This window comes from Neophocaena asiaeorientalis, unplaced genomic scaffold (assembly GCF_003031525.2).
Source record: "Neophocaena asiaeorientalis asiaeorientalis breed wild unplaced genomic scaffold, Neophocaena_asiaeorientalis_V1.1 scaffold182, whole genome shotgun sequence".
Lineage (NCBI taxonomy): Eukaryota > Metazoa > Chordata > Mammalia > Artiodactyla > Phocoenidae > Neophocaena > Neophocaena asiaeorientalis.
Window position 1 is genome coordinate 1,521,718 of NW_020174648.1, and position 18,278 is coordinate 1,539,995.

Here is an 18,278-nt window from a genome sequence, read left to right on the forward strand (position 1 = left end):
TCTACTATTTTGGCACTCCACTTGGCATTTTCTTCCAGAATAGCCCTTACTCAATGAGTGAATGTGCCCATGTAGGAATTCTGTCAGTTGCTAAGATTACCTATTCCAGCTATTTACTTGGCAAGTAGGGTACTAATCACAGGATGAATTCACAGTCCCACTAGCCCTGCCCAAAGGTGAACTTGGACCAGAATTTAATTCATTTATCACCTAACCCCTATAAGCTCAGAATGCTGACAGCAAACAGTGACGTTTGTGTTTGTTTGAAATTAGTGATAGTTACTGAAAAGTTTAGTTCCTCCTTTTCTCCAGAACAGTTATCCATAAGGGACTGCAAGACCTTTGGGGAAAGGCTGGAGAAAAGGTTTGCAGTCCTTAGGTACAGTGTTTCAGCAGCATCCTTCTTTAAGAATATTTAGGCTACACACAAGATGCTCTGGGTCTGGGATCTGATTTAGTTCTTGGAATAGGATTGACAAGTCATGTCGCTCACTCACGAGAGGCCTCTGTTCACAAAGACCAAGAATTGTTTTGTTGGTTTGTTTGCTTTTGTAGTTTCACAAATCAAAAAGACTTAGTGAGTCCTTTGTTGAGTTCATTCCTTGGGATCCTACAATTAGTTACCACAACCAGAGAGCTCTGTGAGTCAGGCCAATGTGTTTGCCATCCTGCAGCCTATTATGATGACCAGAGCCCACTTTTCTTCTGGTAATTAACTGTCTCCATCTGGTCTCCTCCCATCCCTGCTTGTATCTGGGAGTATATTTCCATTGCAGCTGCTCCTACCAGCATTCCTGCCTTAGAGAACAGCCAGTAACGAGTTTCTGTGTTGTGTGTTTTAAGCCTCTGAAGCTTTAATATATGCCTCATGACAAGTATGAGAGAATCTTTTGAAAACACAGCAAAGGAGTAGGTGAGTTAGAAGCTCCTGATAGAACTTATACAGCATTCCTACCTCCCACAGTTTTTTAACATTATGCCCAATTTGGGGCCATGTGATGTCACCGTTCAATTCTATTTCCCACAGCAATTACTCTAAGCCTTTGCCATCCCTATTAAACTTTTTTTTAAATTTATTTATTTTTGGCTGCGTTGGGTTTTCATTGCTGCACGCCGGCTTTTCTCTAGTTGTGGCCAGTGGGGGCTACTCTTCATTGCAGTGGCTTCTCTTGTTGCAGAGCACAGGCTCTAGGCATGCAGGCTCAGTAGCTGTGGCGCACGGGCTTAGCTGCTCAGCAGCCTGTGGGATCTTCCTGGACCAGGGCTCGTACCCGTGTCTCCTGCATTGGCAGGCGGATTCTTAACCACTGTGCCACCAGGGAAGTCCCCTATTAAACTTTTACACACTCCTGCCTCACCACTAGAAAGTGACTTTGCTCCGACTCCCAGAGACACACAGAAAGAGAAAGGGAGAGAGACAGAGAAATACTTTCAGCCATTCCTTCCTGGCCAAATCCTTGAATAAACTGTTCACACTCATTTTCTCCCACTTTTTTATCCACCATTCCCTACTCAATCCAAAGCAATCAGCCTACTACCCTGAACATCCTAAGTTAGTCTTACCAAAATCATCAATGACAAATCTTCTGACAAATCTTAAAGGCTTTTCAGTCTTTTCATCTTAGATGATTTCTGCTGTTTACTCTTGGTGTCCCCTCCCTTTCTGAAAATCTCTCCTCTGTGGGTGTCTCAGATGCTGCTGCACTGAGCTTGGCACCTAGCTTTCTGCTCTTATTTCCTATTTCTCTTATTCCATTAAATGTCCACGCACACCAAGGTCTGTCCTTGGCCCTTCTCCTTTTTACTCTTTCCCCTCTTCCTGAGCAAGCTTTTTCACTCTCACGGCTTCAGCTTTGTCTGACGCCTTCCAAAACACGTGTTCTTTCAAGCAACAAATATCTTCTAGTTCCCACTATGTGCCAGGCACTGTTCTAAAATATGGAACTATAAGAGCAAAACAAAGTTTCTGTTCCCCTGGACCTTACTAAGGACAAACAAAAAGCAGATAAATATATATAATATCAAGTAATGATAACTGCTCTCAAGGAAAATAAACCAGGCTAAGAGGGAGTGAGAAGGGGCTGGAGTATTTAGAAAACACTTTGTTTAACTTCTATGAGAGTGATTCTCGACTTGTGGTTCCAGAGCAACAGAATAACCTAGGAACTAGTTAGAAATACCAATTATCAGACCCCATGCCAGACTTGCTCAACCAGAACCTGGGAGGAAGCGGGTAGAAGGAACCCAGCAATATGTTTTAATAAGCCCTGCAGGTGATTTTGATGCCCTCTAACGTGAGAATCGGAGCTCCTCCTGCTTCATCTACCATGAATAGGTTACAGGTGCGGTCTAATAGACTGCTTTTTCTCAGCCCATAAGGGTAGCTTGAGGGTTCGGGGAAAAGGAGGTGCTGGGGACCCTCCAGCCAAAAGTAACCTCCACCCACACTTTTCAGAAGGCAACCAAGTGGGGTCAGCTGGCATGCCCACGGGCCTCCAGCAAGCCATTTGATACTCACTGAATTTGCTGCGGGAAGCTGGACGCTGCCAGATATCGACTTCTGCCTCCGGGACCGCCCCTGCGAATCCTCGGGGGAAGTTCCCGTCTGGGTGCGCACGGAGGCTGCGCAGCCGAAGGCGCGGCCCAGGGAGGGCGGGGCAGGGAGCGGGGTTCCTGCGCGGCGCGCTTCCGGCGCCTACAGCCGCTTCTGTACCTGAAGTTTCATCATTATTTTGAAGTACTCGTTAGGAAAAAGTTTGACTGGATTTGAAATCCACTTGTACCATCAAAGGAAATATCAAAATTACATTTGTTGATGAAAGAAATGATATTCAATTCTTTGTTCCACTGGTGTAAATTCTGTTGTAAAAATGGTTTTTAAAAGTTTTTAATCATTTCACAGTATATATATACACCTTAAATATGTACAATTCTTACTGCGATAAAGCTTGAAAATCAATGACTAAATAAATAAATTTAAAACAAAACTGTGGGGCTTCCCTGGCAGCGCAGTGGTTGAGAGTCCGCCTGCTGGTGCAGGGTACACGGTTCGTGCCCCGGTCTGGGAAGATCCCACATGCCGCGGAGCGGCTGGGCCCGTGAGCCATGGCCGCTGAGCCTGCGCGTCAGGAGCCTGTGCTCCGCAACGGGAGAGGCCACAACAGGGAGAGGCCCCCGTACCACAAAAAAAAAAAAAAAACAAAAGACTGTGAACACGTTTCTCATCCACGGTAACAAAAATATTGAAAGCTTATCAAAAAGTCTTGATTAGGAATTTCATGTAGGCGTTTGATCTGACGGACGGCCTAGTTCTTGAAGCCCATCTGAGGATCACCTGGCTACCTCTTAATATGGCTCAAACTGGGTCTCCTCTGACTCCACCCAGGTAGAATTACTTACCCCCTCCTCTGTGTCCTCGTGGTAACATGCAGATCTGTGGTTCTCAGCCCTGAGCAGTTTTGCCCCCATGGGACACCTGGCAATGTCTGGAGACACTTTTGGTCACTGCAGCTGTTGGGGAGGTGCTACTGGCATCTAGTACTTGGTAGAGGCCAGGGATCCTGCTAAAGATCTTACAATACATAGGAAAGCCCCCTACAACAAAGAATTATCTGGCCCCAAACGTCAACAGTGCTGAAGTGGAGAGACCCTGCTGTAGGTCCTTCTGTCATAACATACACTTTATCACATCTATGTGTTTACATATCTGTTTCTTCCTGTTAGACTCTAAGCTCCTCAAGGGCATGTCTTACCTTTACACCCTCAGAGATGAGCAGTGCTAAACGTATAGTAGGTGCTCACTATGTATCTGTGGAATGAATTAATGAGAGAGGAGTCAAGTCAGTTTTATCTGCACCTAACAAGTGGACAACTGCATCTCCAGGCAAAGAAGGCCAGAACATAAAACGCTTGAGAGCAGTATAATTAGGGGAAGTGGGTCTGACAGAGATGCCTGCAGTTATGACCAGCTGCTCAACCTCTAAAAGTCAAAATCTCTCAAGTCTTCTATCCCCTCACCATCCTCCCCCGCCCCTTCATAACCCCATGTGGTCACCAAATTCTGCTGATATTCTACCTCAGAAATATTTCCTGACTCTAACCCATTCCCATTGCCAAAGTCAGCTCTCATCAGCATCACTTTCCTAGACCACTGCTGTGCCCTCCTGGTTGGTTTCTCTGCCATCTACAAATTGAGAAAGTCAAATATAACTCCCTGTAATTTCTTCCAGCTTTCAAATGATAAGATTTGCAATTTCATCTAGTGATAATGAATTCCAGTTTTCCCATTACATAAGTCATATAAATCAATATTCACTCTCTTCATTATGGATATAAAATTTCAAACCACTAAATGAGAATAAGTATATTAATTTAGAAAGCCTTGAAATCTATCATGACCTTTGTTTTAGAAACAAACTCATAGCTAGCAACTTTAATTGGTCCTCCCCCTCTCCTAGTAACTCCATTCCCACAGATGTCAGCCTCGTAACAAACCCAAACAAGGACTAAAGCGTTAAGAGTTTAAAGATGTGTACATTAATATTTTCAGCAAAGGGATGACCAACACTTTCAATTAAAAAGGAATCTAAAAGAAAACAGCAACATCATTTTAAGAGTAGATGAGGCCAGCCAGCTAGGGACTCATGCTGCTGCCTCAGCACTCCCCAACTCCTCCACCTTCAAGATGCTGTGTTGACTTTTCTAACATGGAATGTTACACATTTTATCAGATATTGTCATTGTCATTCATAATCCCAACAGACTTGTGTTATAAGCAAGTGCTTGTGTTACTGTTATAAATGGATATAGAAAATGAAGTAGTGATGCTATAACAGCAAAGGAGATGAGAACAAGTACCCAACATGGGCTCCAACACCAAGTATGGCTTTTTCTCATCAATTTTTTTCCTACAAGAAATCCCTCTATCTTATTGGGAGACAGGGTACAGCATTTTTAATTTTTTTTATTTTTATTTTTTGCGGTACGCGGGCCTCTCACTGTTGTGGCCTCTCCCGCCGCGGAGCACAGGCTCCGGATGCGCAGGCCCAGCGGCCATGGCTCACGGGCCCAGCCGCTCTGCGGCATGTGGGATCTTCCCGGACCGGGGCACGAACCCACGTCCCAGCCCTCTATCTTATTGGGAGACAGGGTACAGCAATTTTATTTTTTTTATTTTTATTTTTTGCGGTACGCGGGCCTCTCACTGTTGTGGCCTCTCCCGCCGCGGAGCACAGGCTCCGGATGCGCAGGCCCAGCGGCCATGGCTCACGGGCCCAGCCGCTCTGCGGCATGTGGGATCTTCCCGGACCGGGGCACGAACCCACGTCCCCTGCATCGGCAGGCAGACTCTCAACCACTGCACTGCGCCACCAGGGAAGCCCCCAGGGTACAGCGTTGAGAATGTCATTTGGCCAACTATTCTGCCAATTCTTGGATCAAAAATTGAGGTACAATTTTAGTTTAAGAGTTTATACTTAGGACTCTAGATCAAATTAATTCATAACAGAATCAAAGGCTGAGAAAAAAAATCAATAAATGCTACAGTTTCATGCTTTTCCAAATAGAGAAATCTTTTCAGGATGATAAAAAAACTAATTATGTTAAATATCAACTATTAATTTTGAGTGAATACTAAATAATCATGATACTTTTCCCCCTATGGGCCAAATGCAGCTTCAGAATTTTTTTCAGTGTAGTGTTCTGGGCAGGAACTATTAATTGAGTCAGGCCCTTGAGAGGAAACATTTGTTCTCCCTATAATAATAATCAGGTTTAGAGAGTAAAAAACAAATCTATTTAAGTTACTTTATTACTAATCTTTTCATTACTTTATTCCCAGTGTCCTAGCATGGCCTATATGGAAGAAAGAAATGGAATAGTTTCTCCAGAGCCAATTTGAGTTACTTCAGGTCCTCATTCTTTAATAAAACTTTTTGAGAGGAGAAAAAGCTATCACTATGTGAACTCAATAAATACTGAAAAATTTAAAGTAAGTGAACAATACAATAATGTGATCTGAGCTATCCGAGTAGAGTCATGAATCTCTACTTTGAATGGTTGTCTAGACCAACCTAGCATTCAGTGAGAAATTACTAATAGAGAATAAAAAAGAAATAGATCTATTCAATGTTTCAATTTCCTCAGATGCAGGTGGGTGGGGCAGCTACCCCGGTTTGCTGCTGGATGGAGCATGGCCAGTGAACCTTAAAAAAGCAACACTCCTGCCTTCATCAAAGAAGCATGGGAACAGAGCCTAGCCAAGGACAAAAGTGTTCCTTTCCTAAAACAGAAGTTAAATCAGATCCCTTCCCTTCTGATTCTTCAAGAAGTAACATCATCAACAGGCTTAAGCATTAATAAAAATAATAATAAATTAGTAAAAATAAAGAAATATACATAAGAGAGAGAGAAGAGGTCTGGAGAGAGAGAGAGAGAGAGAGTGAGTTCTGGGAGAATTTTCCTCTCCTTCCCACTTTTAAAACCTAAATGTTCCCAGGAGTAGTCAGTCAACACCTTTACCAGTGAAAATCTCAGCAGAAAGAGTAGGGCCAGGATATAAAATAAATTAGGGGAAAGAGGAAAGGTAACCTTGGGAAGATCTTAAGGGGGAAGACGGGGTTGCTTGGGGAGAAGTTTCTAATTTTACCTTAAAGTTACCCTAACTGGACGACCTTTTCTTTCCTGTAAGCTCTTTAGTCTTAAGCGAGGACCACATACCCCATTCTATACGATATTTACAAATCATAAAGCAAAATGCCATCGCACCTTCAGCGGTTTGCGGGCCTCCGTAGTATTTCAGCTCAAATTTTCGTCTCTAGAAACACATTTTAAAACGCCATAAATTGGCACATGGGTTTTCACAAAAACTCAGTGTTGAAGGTGGCACCAAGTCTCAGCGGTGGCGCGCCCTGTCCACAGCCCCCCTGAGAAACAGCTGCCGGGTTTCACCCCGAGCAGAGCCCCGCCTGCCCACCGCCCAGGTCCCGCCCCCGCCCAAGGTCACTATAGTCCCCTCGGGACGCGCCCCGCATCCCTGCCAGCGACTTTGCAGGAACTGCGCTCCTGGATTCGGTCGTTCTGAGGATGGAGAAAAGGGCTCGGAGCTCCTCCAGAGAGGCCCACGGGAGAGGCAGCGGGTCCGCCCACAAAGAGAACAAGAGGGCGAAGGCTGAGAGGGGCGGCAGAGGCCGCGGGCGCCGGGACGCCGGGCCGGAGCAGATGGCCCTCGGGCGGGCAGGGAGCTCGGGTGAGCCCCGAGCGCCTGCAGCCACCGTGGTGGACGTGGATGAGGTCCGGGGCTCTGGCGAGGAGGGCACCGAGGTGGTGGCGCTGCTGGAGAGCGAGCGGCCCGAGGAAGGTACAGCGGTCAGGCTGAGGCCCCGGGAGGGGGTGCGGCCTTTCCAAGTGGTACCCAAGGGATGTCAATTAAGGTGCAATGAGGCACCGCACTGAGAGCTTCCGAGGCCAGAGCAGCCTGCTGGACCTGCTCAGCTTCCCAGGAAATGAAAGACGCGAGATAGGACCCACCAACCCCTCTGTGGTGGAGACCAAAATGCATCAGAAGAAATACAAATAACATCAGCTAAATACCGCTGTTCTCAGGGGTCAGCCATGGATGGGAGGTGGGAGGGAGTGTGATCCAGGTTGGGGACCAATCAACGTGGTTCAGGGCAACTATGTAGCTTATTCTCCTCTCCTCATCAGACTTTCCTAAAAGTATTTTACACTTTGCAGTGATCATACTTTCTAAAAAGTAGAGGCAGCAGAGCCAAGTAGAGAAAAGCTAGATCTCAGTTTGAATCTTAGCTAACTATTTGATCATAGTCAGGGACTTAACCATGTATCAAATGGGGACAGCAATACTACCCACCTCAGAGGGTAATTGTGAGGATAAAATAAGACGCTGGAAGCACTTATCTTGCGCAAAGCCTGGAGGGAAAGAAAAAAAACACCCTTGCAAGCTAAAAGAGGCAAGTTAGACCAAAGGGAGGGAATCACAGGGAAAGGTGTCTCTTTAGCTTCTGCAGGTGAAGCAACTCTTAGGAACAAATTTATCTGCTTCCAATCCTTTCTATGATGAGTGGAAGAAAAAACGCATTACACCTTAATTTCAGGGTGAAGGAGGTTTAAAGGAAGGTAAATAAGGAATAGTGTGTTATACTACTTTCTGCTGACTATGAAATTTTAACATCTCCTGGCTACCAGCACTGCCCTATATGCTGTAGCACTGAAAGCTATGACTTGAGAAAGATTCCAGCAGTTGGGATGTAGTTTATGTTGACCATGTTAATGCTGTTTTGCCTAACTGATGCCCTTTCATGGGTCAGAAACTTCTGGTCATTAAAGGGTTATTGGATTCACTGCTACAGTAGTGCTGAGGTTAGAGGTCTGTAAGTATTGTGCTTCAGACCACATGGGTGGGGCAGGGAAGGAAGGGAGCCCCATTTTTGGAGCTCCTACTGTGTGCCAGGCACATGCTAGGTGTTTTACTGAGTATTATCATTCCTGTGTCACAGATGAGAAAAAATGCTGAGAAATTAAATAACTTGCCCAAGACCTACAGGTGGGAAGTGGAGAAGCCAGCATTCCAGAATAAAACAGTCTTATTGAAAAGCCCATCCTTGCAGGGTGCTGCCCCTGATTTCTGGTCATGGTTCCAGCACTGCCACCAACTAGCTGTGGCCTTGGGCTAGTAGCTTCACCTTGTGGGCCTCAGTCTGTTCAGCTATAAAGTGACTAGAGCTTCAGGCCCCCGCAAGCAATGGATGAGCCCATTAAGGATGAGACACCCTTGCTGAGCCCTTGTCTGAGAGGTTTCTGTGGCTCCCAGAGGAAAGGGGAACAGACACATCAACATCCCCTCTCCTCCTCACTAGTACCACACTCCCACAGCCAGGCTACCTAAGATTTGGGAGAAACTAAGAGAAGCTTCATTTTACTGAAATGTTGAGGATTCTCAGACTGTCGTATCTCAAGGCGCTTCCTGCTTTAACATGTAGTGTTACACTATTCACTTACACTAAACAAATTGGATATTCAAGGAACTCATTCTAAGAGAATAATATTTTGTGAGTAAAGCTTCAAGTTAGATTTGGGTATACATATTAGTTTTCTGTTCACATCCCTAACTATGGTATGAAGGAATTTTGAGGACTTTCTTCACTTATAAAATATAAATTTTGTTGGTATGTGCATTTATTTATTTTTACTTACCATGGTTACCACTGGCAAATGAAATATATTTATAAGCTAGTAAACATGGCAATAACACTGTTACTGCTTTTAGGGAAGAATATTGCAAAAACTAATAAGATGTTTATAGAAACACCTCTCTCAAAACTGCATCTCCCAGAGTAGGTTGCATGAGAAATAAATTCCATAGAACATGAATTTGCTTGGAGGAGACATCGCCTGGTCAAATGTTTGGGAAATACTAGGTTAAACAAAGCTAAGAATGCTTCTTTGCTGCAGGGATTCTCCTAGCTTCAATATGCCAGTGACTATTGGGAAGCTCCAGGAGTGAGATACAGTACACAATATTTCCTAAACTTGTTTGCTCCAGGAACACTTGCTTTGTGGAGCGCCCTGGAGGATTAGTGTTCCGTGGGACACCATTTAGGAACTGCCATACATTGGCATTTAGCACCGAATTTGGTTTTGTGCTGGTGCAGCTTGTGTATCTGCCCTCTTCGAGTAAATGGCACATCAATTTGGTGATGACCTTTCCAGTTATTTTGCAAGAATGGAAATCAAATTTTCAGGCCTACTAATTAGTTATCCATTTCCTTCCCATCCCTTAAAAATAGACTTTTCACCATTTCTAATCTTTAGTCACCTTCTATTCCTCTATAAGATTTTTAAACTGACAAATAGTATCCCTTTGGCCAGTTTTCTAGTACCTGTGGATTAAAATTCTTGAGATTTCTATAACCATTACATTTAAATCATTTTCAGTATCCACTTCTCCTTCCTTCCTACATTCAACAAGTATTTATTGAGCACCTGTATGTGTCAGGCACTATTCCAGTCCTGGGACATGGTTTAAACAAGACAAGGCCCCAAGAAGCTTATGTGCTTGAGACTGAATTTTCCCTGATACCATTTCATTTATCACCCAAGCAACCTGGATGGCCTGAACTTCAGTTCCATATCACTTTTTTATAGGCACAAATGGGCTAATATTACCCCATATAGGTGATTTTCAAAGACTGTCTAAAGATCCACACCTGAAGCCAAAGAAGGGGCTCTCATGGAGGAATTTCAGATATTGGGGCAAGTGGTAGATGGAGCTGTAATTTCAGGGAAGATGAACCTCTGGACACATATGGTTTGAACCACTTCAAATAGAAGAAACTGTGCAGAGAGGGACAAAGGGTCCTGTTTTTTCTCAAAATTATACTTCTAGAGGATACTAAGGAAATATCATCTAAGTATGGCTGTGTGTGTGTGTGTGTGTGTGTGTGTGTGTGTGTGTGTATGTGTGTGTGTATGCCTTTTTGGCACATGCATATAAAAGGAGCACAGCTTCTGTCCTCTAGTTGGAAATGGATAGCTCAAAAGTAAAGCCAATCGTGTCTAACAAAGTTGACAGCAATCTGCTTTTCACAATGAAAAATAAAGACTTAAATGGAACCTTTGTAATGCTAAGTGCCTTTGGAACGTAAATCTATTTTGTAGCAATTTCATTGATCGTGTATTTTTAAGGTACCTATTTAAGAGGGGCTCAGATAGAAAAAGTACTTTTGTAGCAGTTACCACTAGGTAAACATGAGTTTTAAATGACAACACCAGACATGTAAAAAAACACAGTTCAGTGCTTTTATATTTATATGTCATTTCATTCTTATGCCAGAGATATGAGCTATTCCACGAGATAGTTATTATGAAATAGTTATGCAATAGCATTTCCTTGAATAGATGAGGAAACTGAGAGGTTGTGTACCTTGCTTAAGGTCATTTGGACAGAAAACGGTGGAGCCAGAACCAGAACCCAGACCTTCTGCCCAGATTCTGTGGTTGTTCCAGTGTACCCTCCACTGCCTTTCCAGGAGCCTGTTCCACCTTCCATCTGCCCACAAAGCCCTTCACACAGACCGCGCCCCGGGCTCTGGGAACTGACCACGCTGATAGACAGCTCGTTCCATTATTTCCAGCAACGTCGGCAAACTGCTCTGACCCTAATACCAAGGACCGGACTAGAGGTGCTAGTCAGTGAATATGGTGAAGTTCCAATATAATTATTCTTTTGCTTTTTTTTTTTTTTTTTTTAAGGTACCAAGTCTTCCAGTTTAGGGGCTTGTGAGTGGCTTCTTGTCCTCACATCCCTGCTCTTCGTCATTGTGACCTTCCCTTTTTCTATCTGGTTCTGCATAAAGGTGAGATTCCATGAGGACCCAATAAGTAATTTCCTGGTGCCTCTCACTGACCACACCATGTCCACTCTCATTTCTGTGTTTTGGTACATGCTGTCTGCTCTGCATTGAATGCCCTCACTCCCACTCACCTTCCAGGAGAGCTCTTACTCTTTATACCTGCTCAGAGATAACTGTGAAGCCTTTCTTGACTCCTCCAGACTGTCATTCCCTTCCTTGTGCTCTCGTGTCATCCTACTTTCACATCAATTCTAGCAATTACCACATGCATAATATTTGTGGATACACAATCTCTGCCATTAGACTGAGAGCCCCTTCAGGACAGGAGCTATGTCTAGTTCATCTACACTCTATAACACAAAGACCAGCCCAGAAGAGGTCATGATGCCTACTCCTGACACCTCCAGGAAACTTCTCAGGCAGCTTCTATAGACCACAGATGATAATTATCTTGGGCCCACAGGTGGTTACACATGGCTGTCCCTGAAGTAAATGAAGACCTATGTCAGTTTGGGAAGCACATACCAAGATGGAATTAGAAGTGCAAGAGATTTATGGGGTGGCATGGTCTGTGAAAGATTAAGGGGAGAGAGAATAAGAGTAGGCAGGGAAAACCTTCAGACGATGATGCAGATCTGACACCTGTGATGTGAGAAGGGGAAGGAAGGATTGGACAGAGAGTGCCTCAGACTGCGGGATACCTCCAAGAAAGTCTTGGCCAGACTGAAAGGGAACTCCAGAGCAAAGTTTGCCTCATAGATGAGTCTCACAATGGGCAGAAATGGCCAAGCCCTTGTATCCCTGCCATTCTTAGTCATTGGCCGGAGCTGTCAGGGAAGAGCATGTCCTTGGCTGGAACGCTACAGATGCTGCTGGGGCTGTGGCCGATTTCACTCTCCACACAAGCTCTCCTTCCTCTTCTTCTCCTTTGTCTTTGTGAAAGGGTGTTGGATTTTGTCAAATGCCTTTTCTTCCCCCATTGAGATGATTACATGGTATTTGCCCTTTATTCTGTTAATATGGTGTATTACATTCATTGAATTTTGGATGTTAAATCAACTGTGTATTCCTAGAATAAGTCCCACTTGGTTATGATGTATAATCCTTTTTATATGTTACTGGAGTCAAGTTGCTGGTTGTTTGTTGAGGATTTTTGCATTTATATTCATGAGAGATACTGGTCTGTAATCTTCTTGTCTTGAGATATCACTGTCTTGTTTTGGTATCAGGGTAATACTGGCCTCAGATAATGAGTTGGAAAGATTTCCCTCCTCTTCTATTATTTGGGAGAATTTGTGAAGAACTGGTATTAATTCCTCTTTAAATATTTGGCAGAATTTACCAGTGAAGCCATCTGGTCCTGGACTTCTCTTTGTGGGAAATTTTTAAACTACTAATTCAATCTTTTAATTCTGGGTCTTTTTCATTTTTCTTCTCGAGTCAGTTTTGATAGTTTATGACTCTGTAGGAATTTGTCCATTTCACCTGTTATCTAATTTGTTGTTAGTTGTTCACAATTTTTTCTTTTACAATCTTTTTTATTTCTGTAAGGACAGTAGTGATGTCTCTGTCACTCCTCTTTGACTCCTGATTTCAGCAATTTGAATCTCCTCTCTCTTCTCTTGTTCAGTCTCGCTAAGTATTTGTCAATTTTGTTGATCTTGTCAAAGAACCCACTTTTGGGTCAGTTGATTTTCTCTGATGCTTTTCTATTTTCTGTTGCATTTATTTCCACTCTAATCTTTATTTTCTTCTTCCTGCTTACTTTGGGTTTACTTTGTGCTTCTATATCCAGTACATTAAGGTAGAAAATTAGGGTATTATTTTGAGATATTTCTTCTCTTTTGTTATAGGCATTTACAGCTATAAATTTTCCTTTAAGCACTACTTTAGTTGCATCCCACATGTTTTGGTATCTTGAGGTTTTGTTTTCATTCATCTCAAAGTGTTTTGTTTTTTTTTTAATAAACTTTATTTATCATTGTGTTCTGAATTTACAGCATTTTTAAAATTTATTTATTTTATTTATTTTTGGCTTCATTGGGTCTTTGTTGCTGCGTGCGGGCTTTCTGTAGTTGCAGTAAGCAGGGGCTACTCTTTGTTGCAGTGCACAGGCTTCTCACTGTGGTGGCTTCTCTTGTTGTGGAGCATAGGCTCTAGACACACAGGCTTCAATAGTTGTGGCTCGCAGGCTTCAATAGTTGTGGCTCGCAGGCCCTAGGGCGCAGGCTCAGTAGTTGTGGCACACAGGCTTAGTTGCTTCACGGCGTGTGGGATCTTCCTGGACCAGGCTCGAACCCATGTCCCCTGCATTGGCAGGCGGATTCTTGACCACTGCACCACCAGCGAAGTCCCTCAAAGTGTTTTTAAATTTCTTTTGTGATATCTTCTTTGACCTATCAGTTATTTTAGAGTGTGTGGTTTAATTTCCATATATATGTGAATTTCCCAAATTTCCTTCTGTTATCAATTTCTAATTTCATTCCATTGTAATCAGAGAATATACTTACAGTGGTTTCAATCCTTTTAAATTTATTGAGTTTTTTTTATGGCCCAGCATATGGTCTATCCTGGAGATGTTTCATGTGTGCTTGAAAGAATATCTATTCTGCTATTGTTGGGTGGAGTTATGCATAGCTATCTGTTAGGTTTAATTTGTTTATAGTGTTGTTCAAGTCTTTTCTTTCCTTGTTGACCTTCTGTCTAGTTGTTTTATCCATGATTGAAAGTGGGATAGTAAAGTCTCCAACTTTTATTATTGAATTGTCTATATCTACCTTCAGTTCTTTTGGTTTTTGTTTTATATATGTTGGAACTCTATTTTTAGGTACATATATGTTTACCATTGTTATACTTTCCTAACACATTGGCCATTTTATCATTACACAATGTCCCTCTTTATCACTAGTAACATTTTTGCGTGTTTGTTTTAAACTTCATTTTGTCTGATATCGGTATAGTCACTCCTACTCTCTTTTGGTTACTCTTTGTGTGGTATATTTTTTTCTATCTTTTTACTTTCAACCTATTTGTATATTTAAATAGAAAGTGTATCTCCTACAGACAACATATAGTTGGCTACAGGCTCTTCCTGAAGGGTGATCTGAGCACCTGCATGGCTGCCGTAAGGTCTGTAAATAGCTAATGAGTGATACATGTAAAAGCTCATAATGCATCAATCACGGCAATATACAAGATTAAATATGCTGTGACTACTTTGATTTGGTGGAACCAATTATTTTTTAGATAACCATGACTCTCTAATCAAAATCTGTCCACAGTCTCAAAAATTTTATACTTTTTCATTGGTTTCTGAAATTTTTCATTTACTAAGTATATATTTTAGAAATGTAAGTATAAACAGAAATTTTTTCTTGGTTCTCAAAGCAAAAGATTTCTGATACCTAGGATCACTCTCACACCAGGGTCTTCTGAAGACTTCATTTTAATCTCTTGGAGTGATTCAAAAGTATTAAATTTTCCTTTAGGTTATACAGGAGTATGAGAGAGTAATTATATTCCGACTGGGACATCTGCTTCCTGGAAGAGCCAAAGGCCCTGGTAAGAATGATCTTTTTTACTCCCCCAGAGACTTGCCAATTTCTTCAATCCATGCATGTCTGTAATACAGCTCTCATATTACATGAAGTAACTTGATTCATGATATCTTCATTTTTCAATCTGTTACTTGTAACACAGGTTATTAAGAAATTCTTCAGAGAGCATTACTACCAGGTCACAGTGACCAAAAGAGAGAGTGGATGCAAAAAGCTGAATGCCAGGGCCAGGCTGGCTGGAGTAGCAAGTAGGCTAGGACCTAAGACCAGGCACTGGTTTGAGTAGAACATGTAAGTGGTCTGAGTCCTGTGAATTCTCAGAGCAAAACTGAGCTAGTTCAGGATCCAGGGAATCAGAACACACCAGGCTAGATAGGCAAAGTTCAGCATCCAAGTAACAAATTGGCCTTCAGTTCATGGAAATTTAAGAAACGTAGATTAAGCACTTCCTGTGTTTCATTGTTTAACTACAAAGGATATGAAGATGGATGAATTAGACATGGTCTCTAGTCTCTAGGACCTTAAAGTCTTACAGAGTTTGTATCCAGAAGTCCAAGCTGATTATGGGGCACAGATACAAGTATCGTTAGTCTGAAAAGTCTAATAGTTGGGGTTTGAAGAGCTAATCCAGGAAGACATGAGAAGAAGCAAAGTCCCACTGTGCACAGATTGGAAAGGGTCCAAGTTCCAAGCCAGCTCTACAGAAACAGATAGAGAATAGACACCAGACTAGGAGACACAAATCAGTTTGAAGATTCAGAGCCAACAGATTGGTTCACACAAAAATAGAACCAGACCCTGTAGTTCCAGAACAGGGACTGCCTTGTTCTGGTTCTAGTTTTTGGTATCCTTCTCGATTGGGTCTGAGAAGGGCTAGTAGCTGGGTGGCTCCTCAGGGAGATCATGGGTGCTTGAGGTACTGCTGATTCCAACAAAGCTTTGGCTCTTCTACAAGCCTACAGTGTCCAATGGTCTCTCAGAAAATCTCAGTAAATCAATCTAAAATATTGATTGCACATTGACCCTCTACATTATATTGGGTGGGTGAGGACTAACTAGCCAACCAGAAGGCTGGTATCATGATGTTGCTGATTCCTTTGGGGCTCACATTTTAAGAAATACCACATGGAGGTTGCTGGCTCTAAAGTTCTTACACACGTGGATTCAAGAAATAGTTTTACAGAGCACCTAAAAGGCACTAAGACTAACAGGAATGCGTAAGATGCTCTCGTTATAGAGTTTAAATCTAGTGAAGGAGACAGATGTGTAACCCAATATCTGGACAGGTCAGCACCATGACCAAGGTGACCATATAGCCCATTTTGCTGGGGATAATCCCTGTTTATGCCTGTTATCCTGGTGTAAGTCATAATAGTGCTCTCCTTTCACCCTCAAAAGTGCCCCAGCTTGAACAACAAATTATTTGGTAGCCTTAGTAACAACAAACACACCATGGGTGGAGGTGGGATATGGGGAGGTCTATGGGCAGTTGGAGGCTAAGAAAAGCAATGCAACATGCAACTTGACGCCAAAAGAGTGAACCCCAAATGGCCTCCATGCTGGCCATTCACCTGTCACTTCCCCTGCCCCCTCTTCTAGGCCTTTTCTTCTTTTTGCCCTGCCTGGATACCTACCACAAGGTTGACCTTCGCCTCCAAACCTTGGAGATACCCTTTCATGAGGTAAGCCAAGTGGTGGATTTTGCTTTCTTTCTACATTTTCCCTGGCCAAGCTACCACTTCTGGCCCAGAGGAAAATGACTATTTTTGCTCAAAAGTAGAAAAGAAAAAGAGATACGGGCTACATCAAAATTTAAAACTCCTTTACAACAAAGGACACAATCAACAGAATGAAAAGGCAACTTACAGAATGGGAAAAAACCTGCAGATACTATATCTGATAAGAGGTTAATATCCAGAATATATAAAATCTTATAACTCAACAACAAGAAAGCAAACAATCCAATTAAAAATGGACAAAGGCCTTTGTGATGGTTAATTTTATGTGTCAACCTGGCTAAGCCATGGTACCCAGATATTTGGTCAAATACATCTAGATGTTGCTGTTAAGGTATTTTTTTAGATAAGATTAATATTTAAATCAGATGACTTTGAGTAAAGCAGATTGTCCTCCATATATGGTAGACAATATATATACTTGACTTGAATAGACATTTCAATACAGACTTGAATAGACATTTCTCCAAAGCAGATCTACAAATGGCCAAAAAACACATGAAAAGATGCTCCACATCACTAATCATCAGAGAAATGCAAATCAAAAACACAATGAGATACCACCTCACATCTATCAGGATGGCTCTTATTAAGAAAAAACCAGAAAATAATAAGTGTTGGCAAAGATGTAGAGAAATTGGAACCCTTGTATACTGTAGGTGGGAAGGTAAAATGGTGCAGCTACTGTAGAAAACAGTATGACAGTTCCTCAAAAAATTAAAAATAGAATTACCATATAATCCACCAATTCTACTTTTGGGTATAAATGCCAAAGAATTGAAAGCAGGGTACTGAAGAGACGTTTGTATACCTATGTTCATAGCATCATTTTTTTTCACAATGGCCAAAAGGTGGAAGCAATCCACGTGCCCGCTGATGGCTGAATAGATAAACAAAATGTATATGCCGACAATGGAATAATAATCAGCCTTAAAAAGGAAAGAAATTCCGGCATATACTACAACATGGCTGAACCTTGAGAAAAGTATGCCAAGTGAAATAAGCCAGTCACAAAAAGACAAATACTGTATAATTCCATTTATATGAGAAACATAGAGTAGTGAAATTCAGAGCAACAGAAAGTGAATGAGGGTTGTGGGGACTGCCAGGAGGAGAGAATGGGGAATTGTTCACCAGTTTTCAGTTTTGCAAGATGTAAAGAGTTCTGGACACTGGTGGCCCAACAATGTGAACGTACTTAACACTACTGAATTGTGCACTTAAAAATGGTTAAGATGGTGAATTTGATGTTTTGTGTATTTTACCACAATTAAAAGTTAAATGTAGAGATAACATCTAGACTTTCCTGTTACTGATTCAGATTTATAAGCCTTTCCTAAACTGTCTCCCACTTTCAGTCTGAGGTTCTTTCTCATTCTTTCTTTTGGTAAATGGAAATATGAATAACAATAATATACTTTTAAAAGGCTTATTTTATATAATAAAATATAAAAAGGAGTAAAACTTATACCTAACCCTATCACCCATAGAGTTGATATTTTAGAATGTATCCTTTCAGACTTTTCTATATATGTGGTTGTAGTTTCAGACATATATGTGTGTGCATTTGTTTGTATATATATATATATATATATATATATATATATATATAT

At 42.0% G+C, this 18,278-nt stretch overlaps 2 protein-coding genes across 3 annotated transcripts in view; one reads left to right on the forward strand and one right to left on the reverse strand.

The window, feature by feature from the left end:
- Positions 1–2,570, reverse strand: part of TDRD5 (tudor domain containing 5) — a 96,058-nt gene extending 93,488 nt beyond the window's left edge. The window contains exon 1 of the mRNA XM_024758813.1: positions 2,519–2,570. The gene's annotated coding sequence lies outside the window, so the exon portion shown is untranslated. The remainder of the gene's footprint in view (positions 1–2,518) is intronic.
- Positions 2,571–7,045: 4,475 nt separating this feature from the next.
- NPHS2 (NPHS2 stomatin family member, podocin) overlaps positions 7,046–18,278 on the forward strand; it is an 18,460-nt gene continuing 7,227 nt past the window's right edge. Inside the window, exons 1-4 of one of the 2 annotated variants that reach the window (XM_024758835.1) lie at positions 7,046–7,357; positions 11,272–11,375; positions 14,861–14,933; positions 16,529–16,611. In XM_024758835.1, the coding sequence (XP_024614603.1) occupies positions 7,084–7,357; positions 11,272–11,375; positions 14,861–14,933; positions 16,529–16,611 (534 nt within the window). In that variant the 5' untranslated portion in view covers positions 7,046–7,083. The remainder of the gene's footprint in view (positions 7,358–11,271; positions 11,376–14,860; positions 14,934–16,528; positions 16,612–18,278) is intronic. The other variant, XM_024758836.1, reaches the window with a different exon arrangement.